At 34.7% G+C, this 24,712-nt stretch overlaps 1 protein-coding gene across 1 annotated transcript; it reads right to left on the reverse strand.

The window, feature by feature from the left end:
• Positions 1-6,301: 6,301 nt before the first annotated feature.
• Positions 6,302-24,345, reverse strand: LOC123561977 (nose resistant to fluoxetine protein 6-like). Its single transcript, XM_053524257.1, has 15 exons — positions 23,921-24,345; positions 21,565-21,746; positions 21,095-21,188; positions 20,556-20,652; positions 19,305-19,404; positions 18,602-18,782; positions 16,428-16,595; positions 15,190-15,286; positions 14,784-14,882; positions 12,658-12,823; positions 12,194-12,273; positions 10,899-11,006; positions 9,868-10,007; positions 7,922-8,064; positions 6,302-6,915 (listed from the first exon to the last, which is right to left on the reverse strand). The coding sequence occupies exons 1-15, from the start codon at positions 24,243-24,245 to the stop codon at positions 6,793-6,795; spliced, it is 2,103 nt and encodes a 700-aa protein (XP_053380232.1). The 5' UTR covers positions 24,246-24,345; the 3' UTR covers positions 6,302-6,792.
• Between the last annotated feature and the right edge of the window lie 367 nt (positions 24,346-24,712).

Raw genomic sequence — 24,712 nt, forward strand, 5'->3', positions numbered from 1 at the left:
GTTGTTTAGATCGAACAAACGAAGACATATTTGTATGTTTAACAAAACTTGTATAAATGCAGGTTATAATGACTCTCATCGTTTACACTTACTAAATGCCTTTATGTTTGAATTTTAATATATGAATATATTTTATGAAAAAACAAGTACTAACTGATGTTACAAAGGAAGTACTTACTGATTACATATTAGAAAACCTAACTGATATTAGGTGCCCAGTGATAAAACATATTTAAAGGAATTACAAACAAAATATATTGAACGTATTTACTGATAACACCTATACGAAGGTCGAACTGAGTATTCATCTTGAACGAAAGTACTGGCCGATAATACATATTGAAAGTACTAATTGATAGCATATATTAAAAGTACTAACTGATTACATATATTGAAACTGTACTTACTATTAATATACTGAAATTACTTTTTGAAAACACAAATTGAACGTACTTACTTAGAATACATATTGAAATAACCAGCTGATAACATTGAAAGTCTATACGATAATAAATGTTAAAAGTATTTATAGATAAGAAAGGCGTCTTTAAGTGTTGCGGTACAAAATGGTTTCAATCTTCTTAAACATTAGCGAATTGTAATGAAATATCTTACGAGCATTGCTAGGCTGAAGCCACTGATTGGGAGCTTCAAAATTGGGAACACAACAAGGTTCCGTTTATCGTATTAATAACACCGGGGTGGTATTAAATCATGCTGCAATGAAATATTTGTTGGCTAGGAATCTTTATTTTTATCGGTGGTATAACGGTTATTATTTTACGTTACTTTGCTCAGTCAGATTTAAAGAAACATGTTCAGAAACAGCTCTTCAAACAACAATTTAATATATTTAATTAATAAGAAATAGTTTGTCGCAATGACAAAAAAATGTCTCCGTCTTGTGCGAGTCAGTCCCTCTCTCGCTTCTCGGAAATTATCGTAACTCTCAGCATATGAAAGGGTCTCTTGTTTGAGCAGCGGGCCCTTTTGTTCAAATGTGTCACATTATTTTGTATCGATTCACTAAGCTCTCAGTACCATATTGTATTGTGCTGGATATACAATGTCTTAAATTATCGTTTAAACGTCATCGATGTCTTAATTTGAACTACATTTACTGTTAATAACGATATATGAAATTAAGAAAAGCTATAATATTACATTACATCATAACTAAAAGACTTGTGCCTTAAACTTCTTCTCGTGTTTCTGTTACAAACGGACGTTTGTTTTAAAGAATATTCAGAGGAGACAAATATATTGACTTCTGAAGTGACAATACATTGGTATAGATAGAGTATTGATGATAACGGAGGTTATAAATTGTGTATCCATTATGCTAAGTGAATATGTCGGTTTCGATTACTGTAGCGACAATACAGCAATAAAGGTGCTTTTGTACTATGGCGAAGCATAGTCAAGGTTTTTAGGTAATACTTTAGTTGAAGACCTTATATTAATACTAGGAATTTTTATGAGAAAGATCAACTATGTAAAATACAGGACGGCAGTATTAAACAATTTAGAAATATCGCAAGACTTCATTCATTTATCACCTTGACTAAAACAGAAATAAATTTTGTTTCACTCAAGCTGTTGATAATGTAGGCTATGGGATTCTGAAATAAAATGGTGTAAATGTAAATGCTCCAGCCGATTCCGATTCCGGTTTTTGGTGCGGTGTATCTGTCTTACCAAAATGGAATGTATTGTTACATCCAAATACGTTTATAAAGTGGTTACAATGGCCCAAATTTCGGCTATTTTGCTTGACTATTTCACAAATTCAAGGGCCATAACTCTCATATAAGCTCATGTTTTTCATTTCTGAGCACAAAGGCTGATAAATAATGTCCTCCGGCATACATTTCGTATAAAATGGTGGGACCATTTCATTACATAAATAAGTGGTGGGTTTTGTATACCAATGCCTTTATTAAATCATTTCAAGAGCCATAACTCTGACTATCATAATTTACCTTATAAAGGGCAGGTAAAGATGGGTTCTACATCTAAAATGTTTCGCTATAGATGATAGTAATGTATCAGATAAATTGCAGTCTAATAACCTCCAATATATGCTTTTAGCATACATACTTATCAAACGTACGTTTATTAAAGACACAAATTGAGTTGAAACACATATACTGTTTTATATAAATCATTGGAAATCTTTTGTTTTAGCTAAAATGTGTCATATGGCATCAGGTTTGCTTTCAACTATTTTAAATAGTTTATCGAAACGTGTGCATAGACAAGTTATTAAACATTCTGTTGTGTTTCGCATTTCCGAGTTCCTATCGGAGAAAATAGACATTGACATATTTAAGATATGATCGTCCCTGATTATATTTCCTTTTTCGTGTAGTCTTTAAAACTACATATTGAGCTTAGTAAGTAACTAGCATTTTCAAAGTAGTGTACCTTGTGTATCAACATTTGATCATCATTCGAGTCATTTTGTTTCGGTGGACATTTTTATATGACAAAGCAATTGTCTAATTAAAAAAGCAAAAACATTTTTACGTGGTTGAAATAAACAAAAGAATCAACAGTTGGTCAAAAAATGCATAGAATCAACCAACGTGTGTCATAAAACACATATATTTACTTAAATCCTTAAATGTTATTGCCCTTTAGATACTTGCAAGAGCATTTGTATTCTCATGCGTGCCTTCGCAACGTTTACGAAATTTGAATTTTATTCTATATCAAAGACCATTCGATCATGAAGGACCCCACAAATACGTGTAAACGTGTGTGTGTGTGTGTGTGTGTGTGTGTGTGTGTATGTGCGTGTGTGTGTGTGTTTTTTTTTCTTTTTTTCTGTAATTGTGTAGAAGCATGTTTTTTAAGTTAATGCATAATTTAAAAAAAGAAAAAAAAAACAACTGAATATAATCTTATTGCATCGTTCTTGGCTCATCAGGCTTATGATGAAAGCATGTATTGCCTAACAAAATTAATATTGACCACAACAAACTTGCGAGATAATAATTATTGTCTATGTAGAGGAGGATGTTCACCTGGCACTAATGTTACAGCAGTTGCGTCAGGAGGGCAAGAACAACTGGAGGTGACCTTTTATAGAAATCTTTGTTTAATCTTATTTTATGATAAAAATGCTTGATTAAAATCATTCTAATGAGACTGTATGCAACACTGATTCAACAAGTCTTATGGAATTTCACAAAATAGCTTCGTATCGTGCTCATTCGGCACACATGTTATCATTTCATGTGCTGATAACCGGAAACTCTAACATAATCCTTTTATATGCAATTTCACCTAAATAAATGAGTGAGGTCTTTTGTTTTTTTTTTGAAATCACATCGCTTGAAAGAGCTGAATGCTTCTTTTTTTCTTTATCTTGACATTACCTCGCGTTAAAAATTGATTGATCCGCCCAACAATATCACACACACAAAGCGCGCTTTGACTTTAAAACATAGATATTATGTCAAAAAATAGGCCTAACAATGCCGTCCTTGTATATATAATACGTTGTAAGTTTATCGATTCGAAGAGTCATGACAAGGTACAATGAGAGGAATATAATATATCCATTGTTTAAAATTTATTTATTTATTTTGTTGGATTTAACGTCGCACCGACACATGATAGGTCATATGGCGACTTTCCAGCTTTAATGGTGGAGGAAGACCCCAGGTGCCCCTCCGTGCATTATTTCATCACGAGCGGGTACCCGGGTAGAACCACCGACCTTCCGTAAGCCAGCCGGATGGCTTCCTCACATGAAGAATTCAACGCCCCGAGTGAGGCTCGAACCCACATCGATGAGGGGCAAGTGATTTGAAGTCAGCGACCTTAACCACTCGGCCACGGAGGCCCCCATTGTTTTAAAAGTAAAATAATCATATTTCATTTACGTTCAAAATGGAATAGTGTTTTCTGTTTGTTTTGACATTTATTATCGACGAGGGAAAAATAGACAGTCGTTTGTGTCTATAGTAATGTCCGGCCACGCAAGGTATATTAGGTATTATTAAAAGTTATTATTGAACCTTCAAGTTACACAACACTTGTGATTGTCTTATCTGATTTTGTAATTCAAAATTATTGCATAATTAAATCTTCCGTAACTCCATTATTACTAATACTTTCTTTTAGTTTAGGCCTAAACTATTGTTTCTTTTTCGTTTTTTTATTTAATATAGGAAGGTCTTCAGTCTAATTCTTACTTGTATGTGAGTTGTGAATTTATCTACTATTCATTTGAAGGATTTAATGCCCGTCGCTTAAATACTGTTTCAGTATTGACAGACAAGCAGTTGATAAGCCTTGTCATCTTTCTTGGAAAGAACTATTTCTAGACTCACTAGAAATTACCGACTTTTACAACTAAAGAGACATGGTCGGTTCCGAAAATCGAACTTACGACCTACAATCAGTGATAGGTTACAGTGATTTAAAATGATCGACTCCAACATCTCCACCGTGAGTCGGTCGCGTTCTGTAATGTGAAAGCTATATGCGAGATACATTATTTAAAAGAACAGTTTGAGCAAAAGGCACTGGAATTTAAGCAGGACATTGCCTATAATGTATTAGCGGCTTACGTTATTTTTCACATCCACGCGACCTTAATGTAGTGTGCATGCTTAACGTACTATTTTGTGGCAAGATTCTTTTCAAATTTAAATGACGATTAGACTAAGTGTATCTTTTACTTTTTCGGTTTAACACCCGTTTCAACCTTTTTCTTGTAAAATTCTCTGTCATGTGGCTAACGTAAACTAGTTTATTACGTGACTGTATACATACCGACTTGTTGCATAAATTAATTTTACTTCGTATCGGAAAGGGGCTTACTGAAAGGACAGAGTTACCTGTATAGACGAGGACCAAATATAGCTTCAGCATCGCCGCTTATGTGAGGTAAAGTTAAAAATTTATCTAATGGGGCAAGATCTGCAAACAGTACTGCAAGCTACTGGCATTGGTTACTACATGTACTGTTGAATCCTTATATTAATCGCTAAGGGTGTTAACTGGTCTAAGTTCAAGATAAATATGTAGGGCTAAAGTCAAATATTTTGGAGAAAACTTTGACATTTATTTTTGGTGTTGTGTTCTAAAGACCGAGAGTTAATATTTTTACTACTGACCGGGAAGCTATTCAATCAGTGTGTAATTTTTTTATCTTAGGAAAACACCATAGGATAAATTATTTTTCACACTACACAGCACTATTGCACCGGTAATTAAAATGCAGATATAGATGCATGTTTTGTCTCATATGATATCTCTATGCGTTTTTTCATGTTTAGCTAAAATGATGTTAATAGTGTTATTGATCTCCGGGGCGAAAAGCACCAAATACTGCATCTAACCCAGAATTGTATCAAGCTGTGCGATGACATTCAAACAATAATGACTTTTGTGCTTGAATATGAAAACCCATCTGTGAACAGACTTAAAATGTAGTTTATCCCTTTGAAGTATTCGCCCTTGCATCCAACACACTTCAGCAGTAGAGAAATCCAATAGATGAACACTGCAGGGTAACCCCCCCCCCCCCCCCCCCCCCCCCCCCCCCCCCCCCCCCCACACACACACACCTTGATATATTCTTTAATAATTGAAAAATACAACTCACAAGAGTGTTATTCGATAAGCATCTGCACCCAGCCAGCTTCTTGTTAAGTCTTGGAAAAGGGTAAAAAGTTCCAAAGACTTAGATCTTGTGAAGAAGCGGGATTATTGATTTGTACCAATTTTTCATCTCTCAGATACTTTCAAACGATGACACTTTTTTTGAGCCGCGGCATTGTCATGTATCACCCAGTACTTGAACGCACTTTTTTATATTTTCGTTTAACTTGGCTCAATAAACTTTCCGGTGACTGACTTAATAGGAGTTTCGCAGCCACTCTCTGTTGTCAACACAACGCTGTAGCTCAAAAAAGTATATCCAGGACTCATCTTCTGTTATGAGATGTGACATTTTGCGATCATCTTAATTTGAGACTTTTTAGCAAATTTGACCCTATTGGCCTTTTGCACTTCGGTTAACACGTGATGCACCCATCGGGCACAGACCTTTGTGCTTGGTGAGAAGAATCTCATTGGTTCTCCCCCATTAACCCAAGAAACTGACGCTATTACGGCGTTTTCATAAATCAGACGTCTTACAGCAGAAATGTTCTCGGGGGTGGGGCGGGCTGTAGGGGAAAGTGGAACAAGGATGAATATTCAAAAGTGAATGCTACGTTCCTTAATCACAGTTACCCTACGACGTAAACCACAGCAGCGCATAAAACTCACGTACAAAAACTCTATTTAACTCTATTTTAATTAAGAGCAACTCAATGCAGCGCTTCTGATATATCAAAATTGCTCATACGTAATTTCTGGTTTTCAGGGAGCGATATTATCCGCTATCAGAGTTATATTCATTTTTACAAGCTTTAGTTTATCATAGATTATTTATTCTTAATTACACCAAATTTGTGCAGGCCCTAAAGATATTTCCGTGCAGAAACCACGTAGAACCGGAATGATATATAGTAACAGATGCCTCCAAGGTTCCCTTTTAGACGACGTACTGTTTGCAAATAGGCATGCCATACATTTCTACCTACATCTAAAAATGAATACTATATATACACATTTGCAAAAAGTATTGAATATTAAAAGGCAGTGTTTTTAATGAATTTAGTGTAGTTCATTATTTTCAAACATTTCGTTCTCGCTTAACGTTGTTTCCGTACAACTAACAAGTCAGGCATCACATTGTTACTTCAGCAAGCATAAACATGGGGCAGTCTAGCTGTTTTTCTTTCTGCCTAGCAACACTTTTTCCAGTCCCATCATTGGGGATTCAAACGCCAGGGAAAGAACAAAGGCAGCCGCATAAGATACACAAAGATGTCCCAAGAAAAGGTAAATCTGAAATTAAAGTGTCATATGCTTCAATTTTTATTGGCGTGTATAAAGTGTTTTAAATAATTTAAATAGAAGAGAAACACGTCCATACATGTTGTTCATCTTCATACCAGTATAGAAGTATTTGCTAGATTGTTTCCTATGTTAATCTTTTGAAATCCGAATAAATAAAATGAAACAAATTGTATCATTATCATTCTCCTCTAGTCTTACTAGTTTAACTATTATTATAATCATCATCATCATCAACATTATCATTATTATTTTTACCACTATCATTATTATTAATATTATTATTATTATTATTTTGTTGGATTTAACGTCGCACCGACACATGATAGGTCATATGGCGACTTTTTAGCTTTAGTGGTGGAGGAAGACCCCAGGCGCTCCTCCGTGCATTGTTTCATCACGAGCGGGCACCTGGGTAGAACAACCGACCTTCCGTAAGCCAGCTGGATGGCTTCCTCACATGAAGAATTCAACGCCCCGAGTGAGGCTCGAACCCACATCGATGAGGGGCAAGTGATTTGAAGTCAGCGACCTTAACCACTCGGCCACGGAGGCCCCTTATTATTATTAGTAGTAGTAGTAGTAGTGGTAGTAGTAGGACTAGGAGTATTGTTATTATTATTATTATTTTATCATCAACATTATATTCATGACCATCATCATCATCATCATTATCTGTATTATTGTTATCATCATTGTTATCAATATTATTATTATTTATATATAATAGCAGACTTCTATCTATATGGGACCTCCGTGGCCGAGTGGTTAAGGTCGCTCATGTGAGGAAGCCATTCAGCTTGTTTACGGAGGACTGGTGGTTCTACCATAGTGCCCGCTCGTAATGAAATAATGCACGGAGGGGCATACTAGGTTTTCTCCACTGTCAAAGCTGGAAAGTCGCCATATGACCTATTGTTGTGTCGGTTCGACGTTAAAACCAACAAAAACCAAAACTATTATCCATAAATAATAAAACGAACATAGGCACACGTACCATTTGAAGATCATACCAATGCATCAGCGTTCTCCTACTGAAGATGTAAACATAAATCACGAGTGGGTGTACAAGATATGCGCAGTATGTAAGTCGACTAAGAGGTATTATACCTCGCCATGACAGCAATGCATTCACAGGCCCTGCAATAGGTTTATAACCGTTTCACTTTTTTGCACAAGAAATGCTCACTAGGTATGCGCCCCATGTATGCACAAAATTTAATTCGTCTAAGAGGTTTTATAACACACCTTTACATCAATTCATTACAGGATTACCACGCCATGACAGAAATGCATTTACAGGTCCTGTAATAAATTCAAAATGTTTGTATATTTTTTTACACAAGGAATGCGCACCAGGTGTGCACACCAGGTATGCCGATTATGTAAGTCGGGTCAAAGTAATTTTCCGCATAAATACACAAAAAATGCGCATCTGGTATGCACTGTATACAAAGTGACTAATATGTATATCATAATGCCATGATAGAAATGTAGTTACAGTACCGGTAATAAATTTGTAACTATTTGATTCTTTTTTTACACAAGGAATGCACACGTAGGAAGTATATAAGTCCAGTAAGAGGTATAATACAATGCCACAACGCGATGTATTTACAGTTCTTGAAAAATATCATAGCCTTGTCTTTTGTGCATACGGTATGTGCACAATGAATATGCAGTATTTAAGACGATTAAGGCAATATATACCAGACCATGACTGTAAAGCATTTAGGGCCTCATCGATAATGTAAAACAGTCAAAAGGAAATTCGCCGGTCGCAAAACAAGACATAAATGAAAATTTCACTGTCCGAGACCTCTGGCCTCGGATTCAACAGAACTCAACAGTTACACAGTCATGCTACAAGTACCAAACTATAATTGAGAGAAACATCTATTCATTTAGTAGTGTAAATGGACATGCCATTTGAACAGAGTGCAATTTTATGAAGAGCGGAATATGGTCCGGTTTTCCCTAGAAAAGAAAACGATGGGCAGAAATAAATTAACGTGAATTTCGAAATTAGAGAGGAATTTTGAGTTATTGAATGCTCGTTATGATTCTGATACAAGTAATGGGCCGAAATAGATAATATCCGCAAGACCTGTTAAATATTATAGCAAATGATGTTTTACACATTATGCATGTGGGGTATTAAGGAGGCGCACTACCTCAGCAATTATATCAAGACAACATACCCGATAGTTCAATGTATGCGTTACAGGAAACACTAAAATACCAAAAAAATTCAAAACACTTCAATACCCAAACAGTTGAACATACCCATACTAGCACAGGCAAATACACCCAGGGACACACAATCCAGCATTAGACGTGGCGTTATTAAGGCAGAACACATTTGAAAAGCAGAGAGATCCCGTCAGATGATAAGCCATTATAACAGCTACTGCCATTGCTGTGCAGACATCAAAGTTGGCAAACATAATTCAAGAACAGAATATGGAATATTCAAGCACACTCAAAGAGGCAGGTATAATTGCAGAAATGAAAATAAATGTTACGAACACGAAAACATTTTCAGTCAGTTCCATAATATTGCTATTTCTACAAAGCTGATAGGCATTAAACCCAAGAAAACTATCAACACGACTGACGGCTTACAAACAGCCGACATATAGTACAAAAGTTACTGAGTAATTAAATATGTAAATGTAAATGAACCGAAAAAATGAGTTAGATTTTTTGAGAAAAGGAAAATGACCTTAATCCTATAACATTGGTAGTATACTAAAGATTGAGTAATTATCACGATGGTTTATTTTTTCTTGATAGTATTTGTGAACAGATCGATGTGAAAACTCTCGTGAATATAAAGAAGAACAATACGAAGTGAATCAATAAGACTGATGTCTATCAAATAAACACAATATGAAAATAATCCAATCCACATAGTGACATTCATTTGAACATTATATCAACAAGCAACTGAAACCTTTGACATCTTCACTTTGCATTCTGTCTTGTATAAAATATACCCCAAGAAGAACCCGACAACGTATGGTCCAATACGAGTCCATGGTTTAAAATACAGCTTGTCCATACCATCAAATACGTCTTGACTAGAAATAAGAAGCAAATTACAAATACGCAGTTCGATGTCCATTGCGTTTATGTACTAAATAAAGATGAGTTTAGTGAAACTGCGTCAATCACTTATCTCAGACATGTGTGCATATATAAGAGTCAAGCGATTTTTTTTCACATTGAACTTGTGTTTTTTTAATTCCATCTATGAGATGAGTCTAAAACAAATTCTTCAAAATAAATGATGCAATATTTTCTCAAAAGCGTGATATATTCAAGCGCAGCTACTGACACAGAATTGTTCATGACTATTTTTTTATTAATATTTCTTTTCTATGAACAAAGTCGCTTGATAAGTGGTAAAAGGTCATACTGACTCTAGACCGGAGCCATATCACATTATGTATCTGGGCAAATTCCTCACCAGCAAAATGGCTAAATATGAAACGCCTCAATAGAAAAGCCCATGAGAAAATATGACGTCATATTCATAGGTCGTCAAACACAAATTAAAAATAAAATGTGGAAAGTAGATCCCTCGGAAGCACCGAGAACAATGCAAACAGTGAAAATTGCAGACTCGGTTTGATTGAGTCTGTTCATGAGCAGTAATGGAAAATGCAACACTGCCCACGCCCCCTAGCACCGGCTTAAGCAATCTTCAATCTTCAAATCTAAATGAATTGACATCAGTGATCCCGAAGGACCAGAAAGTATAATAACACTGAGAAGTCAAATGACAAGAAATAAAATAATCGATTTAAAAATAAAATAATTATTCAAATTTTAGTTCGACATCTGGAGAAATCGACCTTGAAGAAGTGTCATTGTTACTCAATGTCACTTTTCACAGATCTATAAATTCTCATATGGATCTCACTGAACAGAAAATAATTGTAAAGTATATCAGGTGTAGGTATACTCACTTGAACATTATGTTCGGTTTAAATTCGTTATGACTGGATATTATGCCTGCGCTAATGAAGTTTCCAAGTATTAGTGCAAGACATGCAACTGCCCCGGCTACCGGTGAGCTAAAATAATACGAGTATGTTAAATACGTTGTTAGGTTTTCTTTACAAAACGCGCAATACAGTAATATATGACAAATAAACAGTTATTGCAAAATTCAAAGATTTATTAAATAAAAGTGTATATTATTTCTTTGCTACATCTTACATTACACACACATTCGTTCTATTCACCCATACAAGGAAAGTTCGTCTTTGTGGTTAATGTTACAAATGATGTGTTATAGCAAATGTAGAATCAACTGGACAGGATAACATCACGTGAAGTTGTTAACTAAATTAACTCTAAACAAAATAAAAACTAACCATTTCCTTATTTATATTATCAGTTTCACCAGTTTGTAATGTATATGAAGAAATAAAGGAACATTTCCGGGCATTTATTGAACACCCATCGTACTTGAATACTACAAATGGCATGCAGTGATATTACTTGTGAACCGAATGACAAATCTAGCTGATCTCGTATCAATTCTTTTATGTAAAAAAGAAACCCAACCACACTCAAACAATTTGATATAGTTTTTCCACTTTAAGGCTCAAAATGCAATTTAAATGCATACCCGGTATGTTTTATTAAGAATAAATTTCGACATGACAGACAAGAAATTAATTTGTGATAATATAATTTCACATATTTCATATTGTTGCGCTGTACTTTTTATTTTAAAATTATAATACACACAACTAAAGTACACCAGAATGCTTACTGGCAAAGTGGAACGTACGCACACTGAGGAATGGAATTTGTATACTTACCTTAAAAGCAGAACTGATGTACTTATTGTAAGACTGGAGCCAGCACGCACACTGAAAAATGGAACGTGACTGTATACTTACCTTAAACAGAACCGGCGTACTTATTTTAAAAGTGGACTCAGCAACAATAACCTGTAATCCTATTGTAGAAGTGGAACCAGTACGCACACTGACGAATGGAAACTGTATACTTATCTGTAAAACGGAACCAGTGTACCTATTGTAAGAGTGAAACCAGTACGCACACTGAGAAATGGAACCTGTTTACTAAGTACCTGAAAAACAGAATCGGTGTACTTATTGTAAGAGTGGAACCAGTACGCACACAGAAAAATGAAACTTGTATACTTACCTGAAAAAAACAGAACCAGCGTACTTGTTGCAAAAGTGGAACCAGCAACTATAACCTGTAATGGAACCTAAATACTTACTAGTAAAGAGGAACCAACATCAAAGGACTTATCACATAGAACTGCATGTCGTTGGCGAGGTACCAGCTCCATCCCATGCACTGAAACAGAGCAGTACTTTATGCGAAGATACCATGAAACACATTGAAACACATCTAAAGACAGTGATGGCAGTTTTCATTTGGCCAAGCAATAATTTTGTATTAAAACGAAACAATTTGAAAAAAAAATATTTTCATCATAATCATCATTATTACTTAACAATAATGAAATTTTCATATTTTAGATTAAAACAAAAATGAAAAGAGGACAATAAGCATTCTTGTCTGCATGTCTTGTAACTAAATTTGCTAAGAGATCACCCAGTCAATTTTTTTCGTCCCTGTAATTATGTATCTTAATTTCGAAAATTTAACACAAATCAGAAAACATGCCCTTTCAATATATCAACATTTTTCGCTCAGGTATACATCAAACGTTCTTACTTGTTTATCTGATTTGTATACGTTATTAATGTATAACAAATTAGTCCACCAAGTGTCTTTGCATTCATCGACGTCCACGCCTTTCTGCGGCCAAAATGGTCCATCTCCCCAGTACTTCATCGTTGGTACATACAACATGAGCAGTAGCATGTATGGTGGGGTCAATCTGGAAGTAAATTTTCAATGCAAAACAGTAACAGGTATAGACAGGAGAGTCTGTAAACAAAAATATAGCATATACGAAGGGGTCTGTCTATAAGTAACACTTCAAGGGTCAGGCTGAATAGAAGCAATATTTCTATGAGAAGGGGGAGGGGGGATTAACCTACATGGCAGTAACATTTCAGTAAAATATATTGCATGTATAAATGGGTCTATCTGTAAGCAACACATCATTCCAATACTTTTAATGCTATGTAACTTCAGGTAACAGCTTTGTAATAATACGGAGTTTAGGAGCAATCGATTTGGTCAGAAACTGAGATGTAAATGGCGCTAAATCATTATCTTAAATCGTTTTGGCTGTTTCGTTCAGGGTAGAGTATCTTGTAGAATTTGTGGTGGAAATATCAGACTCCAGAATGATTTGTTCATTTCTGTTCTCGTGAAAACTTCATATTTTCTTAAACCGCCATGAAATGTATGACAAAGAAATAGGTTTTTAGACAAAGGCAAATCACTACCACTCCGTTGGTATGGTCACAAGTAGTTCCAATATGTAAATAGTGCTAACATTTTTATCCTGCCGCGTTTCAATATGTATCACTTAGTATTCTATCGAAATCGGCATGCGCTTTTCTTTTTGTTTTTCAAAAGTAGCAATATAGTTCTTTTTTGGAACACAAGTCTTTCAAGATGCGATATGCTAGAAAATGTTGAACAACCGTTAGAAAGTAAGAGGACTTTTTTATGAAATAAAGAACAGTCGCATTTAGTGGTGTTTAGCCTAAAGAAATCTTGATATGGAAATTTACAACATGTCTAATAGTAAATATAAAATAACTTAATACTAACGTTTTGTTTAAAAACTTGTTTCATAAGTTCAGAGTTTTTGGAAGACAGTTATAGGTTCATTCCATAAAATGAAACAATATCACAAGACTAAATGCTAAGGAACATTATCACGGGTTTAGCAAATATGCTATTGTACCCTTTCATACGCGACCATGCGAAACGGTGTCAATAGTGCTCCTACTTCTGCCAAAGAATACGAAACGAGTTGTGGGAAAAGCATCCAAATATAGGCATCGTTTTCAACGAAAACGCATACCATTGCCTTCCAAACAAAATAATTTAATTGTTTAATAAAATCTGTAAAAATGATCCTCTGGAAGCAAAGAATGCAACCAAGAAGAATAATAGCAGACTTGGTTTGAATGAGTCTGTTCATGAGAGGTAATGAATGTGCAACACCTCTCACGTCCCCTAGCACCAGCTTAAGCGGAACTCTATTACACATATGTTGAATGGACTCCATGATTCCAAAGGACCAGAAAATATAGCAACGCTAAATCCAAGTACAGGGAGACTTTTTACAGCCGCCACGCTTTTCAGGACACATTTCGATATTAAGGTCGTAGCCTGTAAAGGCATTTGTCAATTTCGGTATGTTTAAGTATTCTCGTTAGACAATTTGGCATTCAGACTTAAATATACACAAAGCACAAAAGACGCTCCAAAAAACTGGTAAATACCCGAATAGCATACAGAGTCGATTGCCATTACGGTTCCAATACCTTAATCCTTACCCTGCTAAATTTATTTAAGCATCTTTCAATTTGGACAGTACCATCAACTGTTAAAGGAGGTGTACCCAAAAAATATTGATCAAATGGCTAACAGTGCAGATCATGATCAGATTGCTAATGATGACCTACACTTGTCACAAAGACAGAATCAGTCGTGTCCTGCATTGAAAAGGATAAAGTGTGATATAGAAAAGACACTGGATTCAGAGAAAACAAAGTTTGAATCTAGTTTTAAGAATGATTTGCAAGCTCAATTATATAACATAAAATACAGTTGCTTTTTGCACTATTTAAGGCTCAAGCTTTGGAAGAGCCATTTTCCAACAAAATGTTAGTTGTTAAAAGTATTATATGCACTATTTAATGATGTCATCATACCTCCAGTATCTATGAAAGTAAAACAACAGCCAGTTGAATTTTAACGGGCCTCCTCTCTTTTTCATCTCACGTAAGGAAAGGTATGACACTAACAGACCACTGAAATTATAAAATCGTAAAACCATACACTGATCCAGCTAAAGAAGGTAATTTTTTTTAAAATTATACTTTCGATTGATTGTGATTGAATTGATATTGAAGACTGCTATCATAGTAATTGCATCTTTGACAGAAATGTTTTATGGCAAATGGGTGTATGAATAAATACCACAAAGAGTTCATTTATTAAGCGTTGCTTTATCATTTTATTTCTGGTTGCTTTTTGAATATCTATGACCTGTCTGCATTGTTTTAAAACGTTCATGAGCCTAGATAAATGTTCTTAGAATATTAAAGTTGTGATAACCTGAGGACGAAAAACGTATCTACAGATACTGTTGCATTCAAAATCGCCTGAAATGTGAATCGTTTGGCCATCTGCGGAAAATACGTTGCCAAATTGTCTGTAAAATGAGAGAAATATCATTATGTAAGAACGTTCTGAAAATGTGTTTGTATTTCTAACAATATTATCAAACTTTAGTAATCTTTTAACAACTACGATGACTCAGATCACTTGCAAAACGGTAGTGACATATTTTGTGTCTGAGTTGCCAGAAATGAACGTAATAAACTAAAGAAAAGTCAGTGTATATCAGCTATGAAATGTCCTTATCTTATTCTGCATACTTATGAGATCAACAAAACTCAACAGCCTTCCCTATGACTATGGCGGGTGTGGGAGGTCACGGGTTCGATTCCCGACCACGTCATACCAATGTCGTAGAAAATGATACTCGTAGTTCCTTGCTTGACACTCAACATTAAAAGGGAAACTGGGTTTTAATTCTGTCGTGGCGATGGATTCCATTAGGAATAATGCGTCGGGAGCGATTAAGGACATCCATAATCACGCATCGGTAACTATGTTATGCAACAACTAAATCATTCATTTAATGTATGTAAAAATCTGTTTCTTAAAATAAATAATACATTCGAGATAAAAAGATTCTCGCTACAAACATTTCCTAGAAGAATTGTTTTCCCTTACCAATCATAAGTTCATATACAACCAAAGTGATAGGACTATATATAGATTTAATAAAGGCAATAAATATCCTGTGCCTTAATATAGACATGTAAAATAATGCATTAACACTAAGCTATAAATGGAGAAGTTTTGAACCTAAATATTGGGCTTCATAACTTTGCACTAGTTTTATCCCGTGTCGATCACAAGAATTATTAGAAAATAATAATTATATAATTGCGAGAAGTAGAATTTGAATAGGTTGAATAAATATCGTTAATATGAATGTAGAATTTGTTTCATAATAAACCTGAAATAAATAAATAAATAAGCGGTTGACTAAATGACCGACTTCACAACACTTGCCCATCACCGGTACTGAAACTTTGTTTGAGATCTAGAACTCTTTTATCCAGTCGCCTTGCGTTGGTAACTGTCCTGGTTCTCGTACGTGCCGCCTGAAATGATGCCAGGTCTGTACTTCCTCTGTCACCAATGTACCAGAGGATTTATTATTTTGAACAAAAAAATAAAAAAATAAACAAACGTATGCGATAAAGCTATATTACTCATACCTGTTAAATTCGTTCCAAAACCATATACATGTCCTAGAATAACCCAGGTCATACTGAGAAAACGAATGCCGTTCACACTGGTCAGCGTTCCCTTCGGTTGATTAGTGTTCAGGATTTTCGGGGCATTTGAGTACACCGAGAAGGAGAGTAGGAGTTTCCCAAGTATACCTGTAATTTTAGTTTTTAAAGTACATTGATTTTTGACAGAATGCCTCGTTTACCTACGACGCCTGATCTAAAGAGAACGTATGCCCAATGAATATGCTTGCCATATTAGTAAAAAAGAATAATATTGTTTAGGCATAGCAACTAAAATTTTAAATTACGAATAACAGTAAGCAACTAAGCTTAAATTGAGATATGATTTAGCATGTAAAATATCACACATCATATAAGAACAAGAAAAATCTGTTTAACTTGAAAATTGGCATTACAATAAAATGAATTATCACTAAGTATTTAACCATACAGTTAGTTAATTGTTCCTTTAATGTATTAGGCCCATAATAGAGTATCTCCTTTTTGAAGAGTATTCAATTTCTACCATAAACCTACTTTGACTGCAATTTTCAAGGGGGCATAAGTTCAAGCCCCACTGGGACCAAAATTTTTTTTTCCTTATTTTTTCTTTTTTTCTAGTAAGTTTTTACTTCTTTCAAGACTTGTTATTGATTTATTGTGCAGAAGTGGAAAATATTCATTTGATAAGCGATTTCTTGCTGTTCCAAGTGAATTTACCTCTGAAATAGAAGGGGTAGAGTTAGACATCTTTAAAAATACTGAGTTACGTGCGGTAAAAGTTCTCTATTTTGCCAGCATTCTTTAGATTACATATTGTGGAAGAAATGTAGGTAGGTTTTACTTCTGCCCCGTAGTTATTTTTGAATGAAGTGAGCAAAATTCAAAACAGACCCGCAGGATTCGACCTTAATTTTTCAATGTTGGAGATAGAGTTCTGTCTCATTAAATCCGTTTACTTGAGGCACCCTAGAAAAAATGATACTGGCACTTTTATTTTTTAGTTTTATAATTGTTTACCAATAGTTTGATGATTCTTTCATAAAAAATAATGGTATAATGAGTTCTCTGCAAACGTTTTGGATAAAGGTCGCCACTTTGAAATTTGTCTATTCTTGGGCTTGAGGAAATACCATAAATTACACAAAATTTATAAAAAACGGCACGGTAAAAGTTTTTAAAAATTTGTAACAAAGTGCGAAGCACGGTCAGCTGTAAGAATATACCAAGCAAATGCCATTTTTTAAACATTACTATTAGGGGCCTAATACCTTAAACCGGTGTCATACAGGTATATAGATAAAGGCCAGATAGAATTATTATTTGTGTTAGTGATAGATTTCTAGTTCTATGTCTACATTATTAAAAGTAGGATTTCGTTTATTAGGTTGTTTGGACAGGCGATTTGTATATATCGAGTCATTAGAATCATTGCATGGTTTGCTGGCAATATGGATTAACACAAAAAGAATTTGGCAATAAAACTAAAACTTTTAATTGACACCGTTGAAGAAAAACAATAATTAAGGTAAATGTTATCTTAATGACTTAAATGTATTTTTGTCTTAAGTTCTGTTACATTTTTCTCCTTCATATGTTGCTATTAAGATATTTAGATATATTGTAATATTCAGCAACATAAACTCATAATAATTGCCATCTAAAATAAAAGCATTTGGTCAAAAAAGACTAATATCTACGATAGGAAATTACCTATCAAAGTAAGTACATAAGTCAAAAGTATTCAAAATATTTTGAAAAATTATCAAAATCTAATATTACCATCATCTGGGTTGTGTTCACGACGAAAATAGAGACTAATACAGTGTCCTTGATAGCGATATTGACATAATAGGAAAGGTATTGTTGAGCCACGGGTTTTAAAATATGACCATGTGTAGTAACACCAATTATACACAATAATACAACAAATTTACAAAACCCTGGCGGCGGAAGATTGCCTCATCTGTTAGTATTCTAGTATAAAACTGTTGTAATAACTGTTTTCAAGAGGTGTTTTAACAGGAGAGAAAACGTGTTAAACAAGGATATACTATGCGACGGAAGGCCAGAACGGCTCTTACGCATAAATAAAACAAACTTAACAGAAAATTGTGTTATCGACATGATATCCATTTTGTTCATTCGTATCATACCTGGTTTATAAGCTGTTTTATCTGGAACCATTTCGCCACCTTTTGCCTTTTCCAAGTCAGTGAATCCATTTGACAGTTCGCCATTCTTATGGATTTTCATGTCACCGTTTGATAAATCTTCTTTCGAGTGCTTATATGCACCGTTTTCGACCCCATTCGCAGCTTTAAGCTCAATTTTCTGCTTAAATGCATAATGTTGTATTAAATAGAACATGTGATGTTAGTAAAATCTTAAAAATTTAGCAAGTGTTTGAAAATATGTTTGAGTAAATTTACTTATAGTTTCCTGTTATTTTGCATTGAACAAACACAAGCCTTAGCCACAGGGTAATATGCTTCAATATGTATATTAGATTGATTTGATTACAATAATCTATATTTAGTAGTGATCCACGCGATAGCAATTACCCACTAGCACCAGCTAATTTAAAAGTGGAATTCTATTAGATAGATATTGATCCTGAAGGGCCAGAAACTATTACAACACTGAATCCAAGTACGGGGAGACTTTTTACAAGTTTTTAATTATACTGAGTATTTTTCATCTATCAATAAGGCATTTTTCCACTTATCAGTTGGCCATTTTTCTAACAAATGTTCTTCGTAGAAAAATGTCAATATACCGCCAAAAATATCTTAACCGATCATTAATTACAACAAATATCCGATCATACAGTTACATGTAATTGTAAACATCATTTACCGTTTTATTCTTTTTGGTTCCCTTCTGGGGAAAATGTTGAATTATGACGTCATAAGTTGTTGCTATTAGAATCACAGCTGCAAATACGGAACCTACGATTCTGAAAAAAATAGAAAACATGAAAATTCAAAGAAGTTGAATACGGAAAGATGATATGAGCCGTGCCATGAGAAAACCAACATAGTGGGTTTGCGACCAGCATGGATCCAGACCAGCCTGCGCATCCGCGCAGTCTGGTCAGGCTCCATGCTGTTCGCTTTTAAAGCCTATTGGAATTGGAGAAACTGTTAGGGAATAGCATGGATCCTGACCAGACTGCGCGGATGCGCAGGCTGGTCTGGATCCATGCTGGTCGCACACCGACTATGTTGGTTTTCCCATGGCACGGCTCATATATTATGTACATTATATTTCATTGTCTTGTATCATTACGTGATAATTGCCCGAAGAAGTGCATAATCACCCGAGGGCCGTAGGTTCAAACGTCATCATTGGCTTTTAAGGTAGTCAAGCATTAAAAACACTTATACCTATGTCTTAATTTATCAGCAGCTAGCGGAAACTGGCTGTATTTTATTAGATTGGATATACATGGAATCAGTGTTTGACAAAAACAAAAGAACAAACAAATCCATGTCATCATGAAATACATTTCTAGTGTGAATATAGTAATTAAAACACGTTTTCCATGTGAGTTTGGAAATCAATTCATTAAACATTTTATCAACGTTTCTGCTCGCAGAATTTACTTGAAATACTGAATTGAAATCAAGTTAATGGACAAGATAGAGCGAATGAATTAAAGTATGAAACTCTTTTACTATTAATGAATGTTTTATCTATTAAAAAATGATAAAACAAATACTAATATTCAACATTGATTCCATTGTAACTTTACATGGTCACGTTGCTTCTAACGTAACGTTAAAAAGCTTAACATCTTTCAAGAATATCAAACACCCGCCAGCACAAAATTTATAATTATTTGCTGGGCGTGGCTCATAGTTCATTTAAAACAGTACTATTTTCGTTACCATATACAGTAACAAACATGAAAAATTCCTTCATAAGTTAGTATGATTTAATACAAACAGGGATAGATTATATCACCATTATTATAAAACGTTTGAAGGTCTAGAAAAAAATCAAAATAATCTAGCATTTCCTTTATGCAGTGCCCAAGCACCAGCATGCATAATAGTAATAGTTTTTCCACTGTGGTCCGTTTATCACTTACGGTACAGTACTTACGTGACTGCTAGAGCTTTATCAGTAAACTCGAGTGATTTCTCTTGACAGCTCATGTACATCGTTGGAGTTGTCATGTTAAGGTGAAATAGGCCTGTCACTGCAATCAAAGGAAGGTTTTATATCTAAAGTTATAGAGCAGTACATTTCCATCGATGGTCTAGTGGTGAAGACGTCTGCCACTAAACTCGAGGTCGTGGGTTCCAGCCAAACTGTGTCACGACCATGACTTGTAATATGACACAGTACTGATTTTTTTCAGAAAGCGGAGTGATGTAAAAAAGCTTTAAGCGTGTTCATCACAATCGAGCTAAAATCAATTTGTACAAACGAATTCATTTTTATTTATCACATATTACTTAAAATATCTTTTCTTAAATAAAGATTTGAGAACACATTTTTAATTCTAAACATAAAAGTGTCAGCTTCAAAAAATATCCATAAATATTACGAGAATTTTACGAAAAACCCTAAAGTATTGATTTCAGCTTAATTTATGTTTAAGACTTTTATTATCTTTTGATGAATTTTAAGCTTCTTACCTATATTCATCAGTGCTGAAGCGTCTTCATTTGAACACGTATCAGGAAGACACATGCCAATATGCAATCCCAACGGACCAGTAAATCCTACAGACTGTTAAGCCAAAAATTACAATCGGAAATATAATAGCTGCATTAGAAATTTGTAATTTACGAAACAAATCCTACAGTAAGCACAAAGGCACCTCATCACATGATAACTGTTCAATTCAAGTCTATATTATTAAACAATTTCAAAGAAAAACCACAAAGGATTTGAAATGGTAGTATGTTTAAAAGTGAACTTGACTCTTAATTCGTTTGAACTTTAAGTTTTTCATGTTATGTTTGAACGTAAATTTCAAATGACAAGCTTTCACGGATGTACATGTCAGTTATTTTTGTACACATGTACGTCTATGTTGTCACAGTTTTACAATCAGTTTGTATGACTGGATGAGAATAATTTTCATACTTTTATACATACGTACCTCTTTCGTTAACTGAACTGTTGCCGTGCAATATTTTCCAGTATAAGGGTGTTCTAACCCTTCCTTTGCAACTGGATCTGTGTATCTGTCAGCTTTAATAGCGACACATTCGTCAAAATTTCCAGCCCAGTTCAAACTATAGTCCATGAGACCCGTTCCAGGTTTTCCCATAGCGTCAACCACTGAATATATCAACAAAATAACCTTTGCTAGTAATTGTACATTCAAGGTATTGACGTTATGTAACAATTTCAGCCAAACGGTCTGTCGAACTTTGTTTAATTTAAGAGTTTACTTGCAGCTGGTAAAAACTGAGCCGTTGATTGCAAACTTTGATCACAAAACGGTCACTATTATGTGAATAACTTTCAAAATTGTGATATATGGTACACTTTTAGAATTGTTTGCCTGTAAATGGACAGAAATGTTATATACTCGTGATATTCTAAAACCCTGTTAATAGTATAAACTATCGACCAACACGCCAGACAATAAGTGCTTTATACGAGGGCTGTTTAAATATAACGTCAACTTTTGCTGTAAAATGCACACTATTTTGTTAAGTGAAATTGTGATTCGCAAACTTTGTGTAAATTGGTCATATATTTCAACGTTTTATGCTAATAATTGAAGCGCGTAGAACATTTTAATTACCATGTTTTCGCATTCGCATAAACGACACAATCGCTTTTTATCCGTCATTATTTAAATTCGACCGTTTATGTTCGCACTGATAGTCCACTTGTTTACTAAAACGGTTGCCATAAGTGGAGAGATGGGTAATTGCGATATGCACTGAACTATGACGTCATATGAACGTGGTAGACATTAGTAAACAACATTTTAACTAAGTGAATATTTCTAATTATAACGCTTGTATTTTCTCCATCCACTCGGTCATAAAGGGGTAAACACTATTCGGACATGGCACAGACTTGATGGAAATAAATGAAAATCGAGGACTGGCGGGCGTGAGAGAGAGAAAGAGAGAGATTGAGATAGAGAAATAAAACACAAAAAATCCGTGATTCAACTACTCACGGTGCGCAGTTTGGCATTAGTGTTCATACTGTTTTCAGTATTCTAATTAAACACATAATTGACCCGCGCCATGAGAAACCAACATAGTGGCTTTGCGACCAGCATGGATCCAGACCAGCCTGCGCATCCGCACAGTCTGGTCATGATCTATGCTGTTAGCTTTCAAAGCCTATTACAATTACAGAAACCATTAGCGAACAGCATGGATCCTGACCAGACTGCGCGGATGCGTAGGCTGGTCTGGATCCATGCTGGTCGCAAAGCCACTATGTTGGTTTTCTCATATATTTCTCAAATATGATTTAGGTACTGTTTATCAAAATGAATCAAAGAAAGTTAACAAACTTAAGTTAATGGAACCTTGATAAAAGCATCTTGCTGAAGTCAATACGTCATTTACAACGTTGTTCGTGTAAGTGACTCAATTCACGAAGGCATAACTTCTGACTGTATTATTATAGTCAAGGTTTTCGGAAGTTAACAAAACTTATAACGCCCATAATGACAATGCATTTCATCTCAGTCTACTGATGAGGAAAACATGTATAACTTGAATAGTAGAAAGTTGATTAGACTGTACTCATGGTACTTAAAGCCCTTTTAGTTACCTTTGAACACTCTTCCAAGCTCGTCTGATTGTCACACTAGACGCTGATTCTAATAATTCGTAAATTAATTGTAAGCAATGTTACAATAATGTCTACCCAACTTAGGCTTAATAAAAGTTTGTTTGTTTCCGGTAACATGCTAGGTAGAGTCGGACCAAAAAGTTAGGGTAGGTTGGGATACCGGAAACAAACTATTTTGGTTTTGATTTTGAAATAATTAGAATTTTATATTCAACATAATCTGATTATATCTGATTTTTTTCTACTCCAAATGGCCCCATATTGCAAAACAAACTTCGTTTTCGCTTCTATTGCCTAAACAAATCTAACTAAATCTACGTAAAGTCTTTACATTTTTTCTATTAAATCTGCAATTTATGTATCAAGGATATCGAGTTTGACAGTGTGTTTGTTTATTTGGATATAAAGAAGACAAATTGAAACATTTAAGAATAAAAGAACAAATGTTTTTTTCTTTCCTAAATCCATAAATAGACCATGAGTTAGTTCAGAAATGTCATGTTTATTTTCATGGAGTTTTTGTAGGAGAATAATCACCTATTTTTATATGTTGGGTCAGATATGACTTAGATGTAGATTGTATATAGAACGCATTAAGACAGTCTTCACATGGTTATGATGACAGCTGAGATTAAAAGAAGTTAAAATGATAAAATTGCAAATTAAAATACATGTTTATTGCTTACTTCTTAGCGCCCAATTTTCTCGGCGAACCAGTGCCTTGATAAACAGTTCTGTATGGTTAAGGCAAAGGTTATTGGTGTAGTTTTTGGCCGCCTCATCCAGTGTCGTTGTCAGTGTATCCACCACATAATTTATGAACTTGTCTTGGTTGTTTTGTAAAACGGGCCCCAGGAGTGACAAAATAGCTCCACTAGGTAAACCAGCTTGCTGCACGTTGTTAGAAGTTGCAAGACCCTTTAGTAAAGTCTGCAAATACGTTCCATCCGCGTCTTGACACAAGCAAACTTGTAAAATTGTCAATAGGATTATCCATCTTGCGACGTACATTTTTTAAAAACAATCTAATGACAATTTAAACTTAATTTACTTTTTATCATCGGTGGTTCTTACGGTTCAAAACTAAATTTCGCAATGACACTTTATTTATATATATACTAGTTGTCAACCTACCCCATTTTAACTAATCAGGACAAATGAGGGCTGATAAAAATATCTTTTCGGTAAGCTATATCCTACGTACGAAGGAGACGGAAAGGTATATGTAGGGGCTAAAATTTCATACTTTGGGGTAGGAAGGAGTTAGAAATTAGTACATGTAGGTGGGATTTAGTAGGCTGCACGTAAACTGATTACAAATATCTCTGCTGGCACCAGGTACAGGCTTTTGTCAGCGCTGTATGCGTTTTTTCTTTTATTTATTTTATTTGTTTTGTTTTAATGATATTAGTAGATTGTTGTAAACTGTAAATGTTACATAATTATAATTGTAGAAAAGTAAACTAATAGACTGATTG

This window comes from Mercenaria mercenaria, chromosome 15 (genome assembly GCF_021730395.1).
Source record: "Mercenaria mercenaria strain notata chromosome 15, MADL_Memer_1, whole genome shotgun sequence".
In the NCBI taxonomy this organism is placed as follows: Eukaryota; Metazoa; Mollusca; class Bivalvia; order Venerida; family Veneridae; genus Mercenaria; species Mercenaria mercenaria.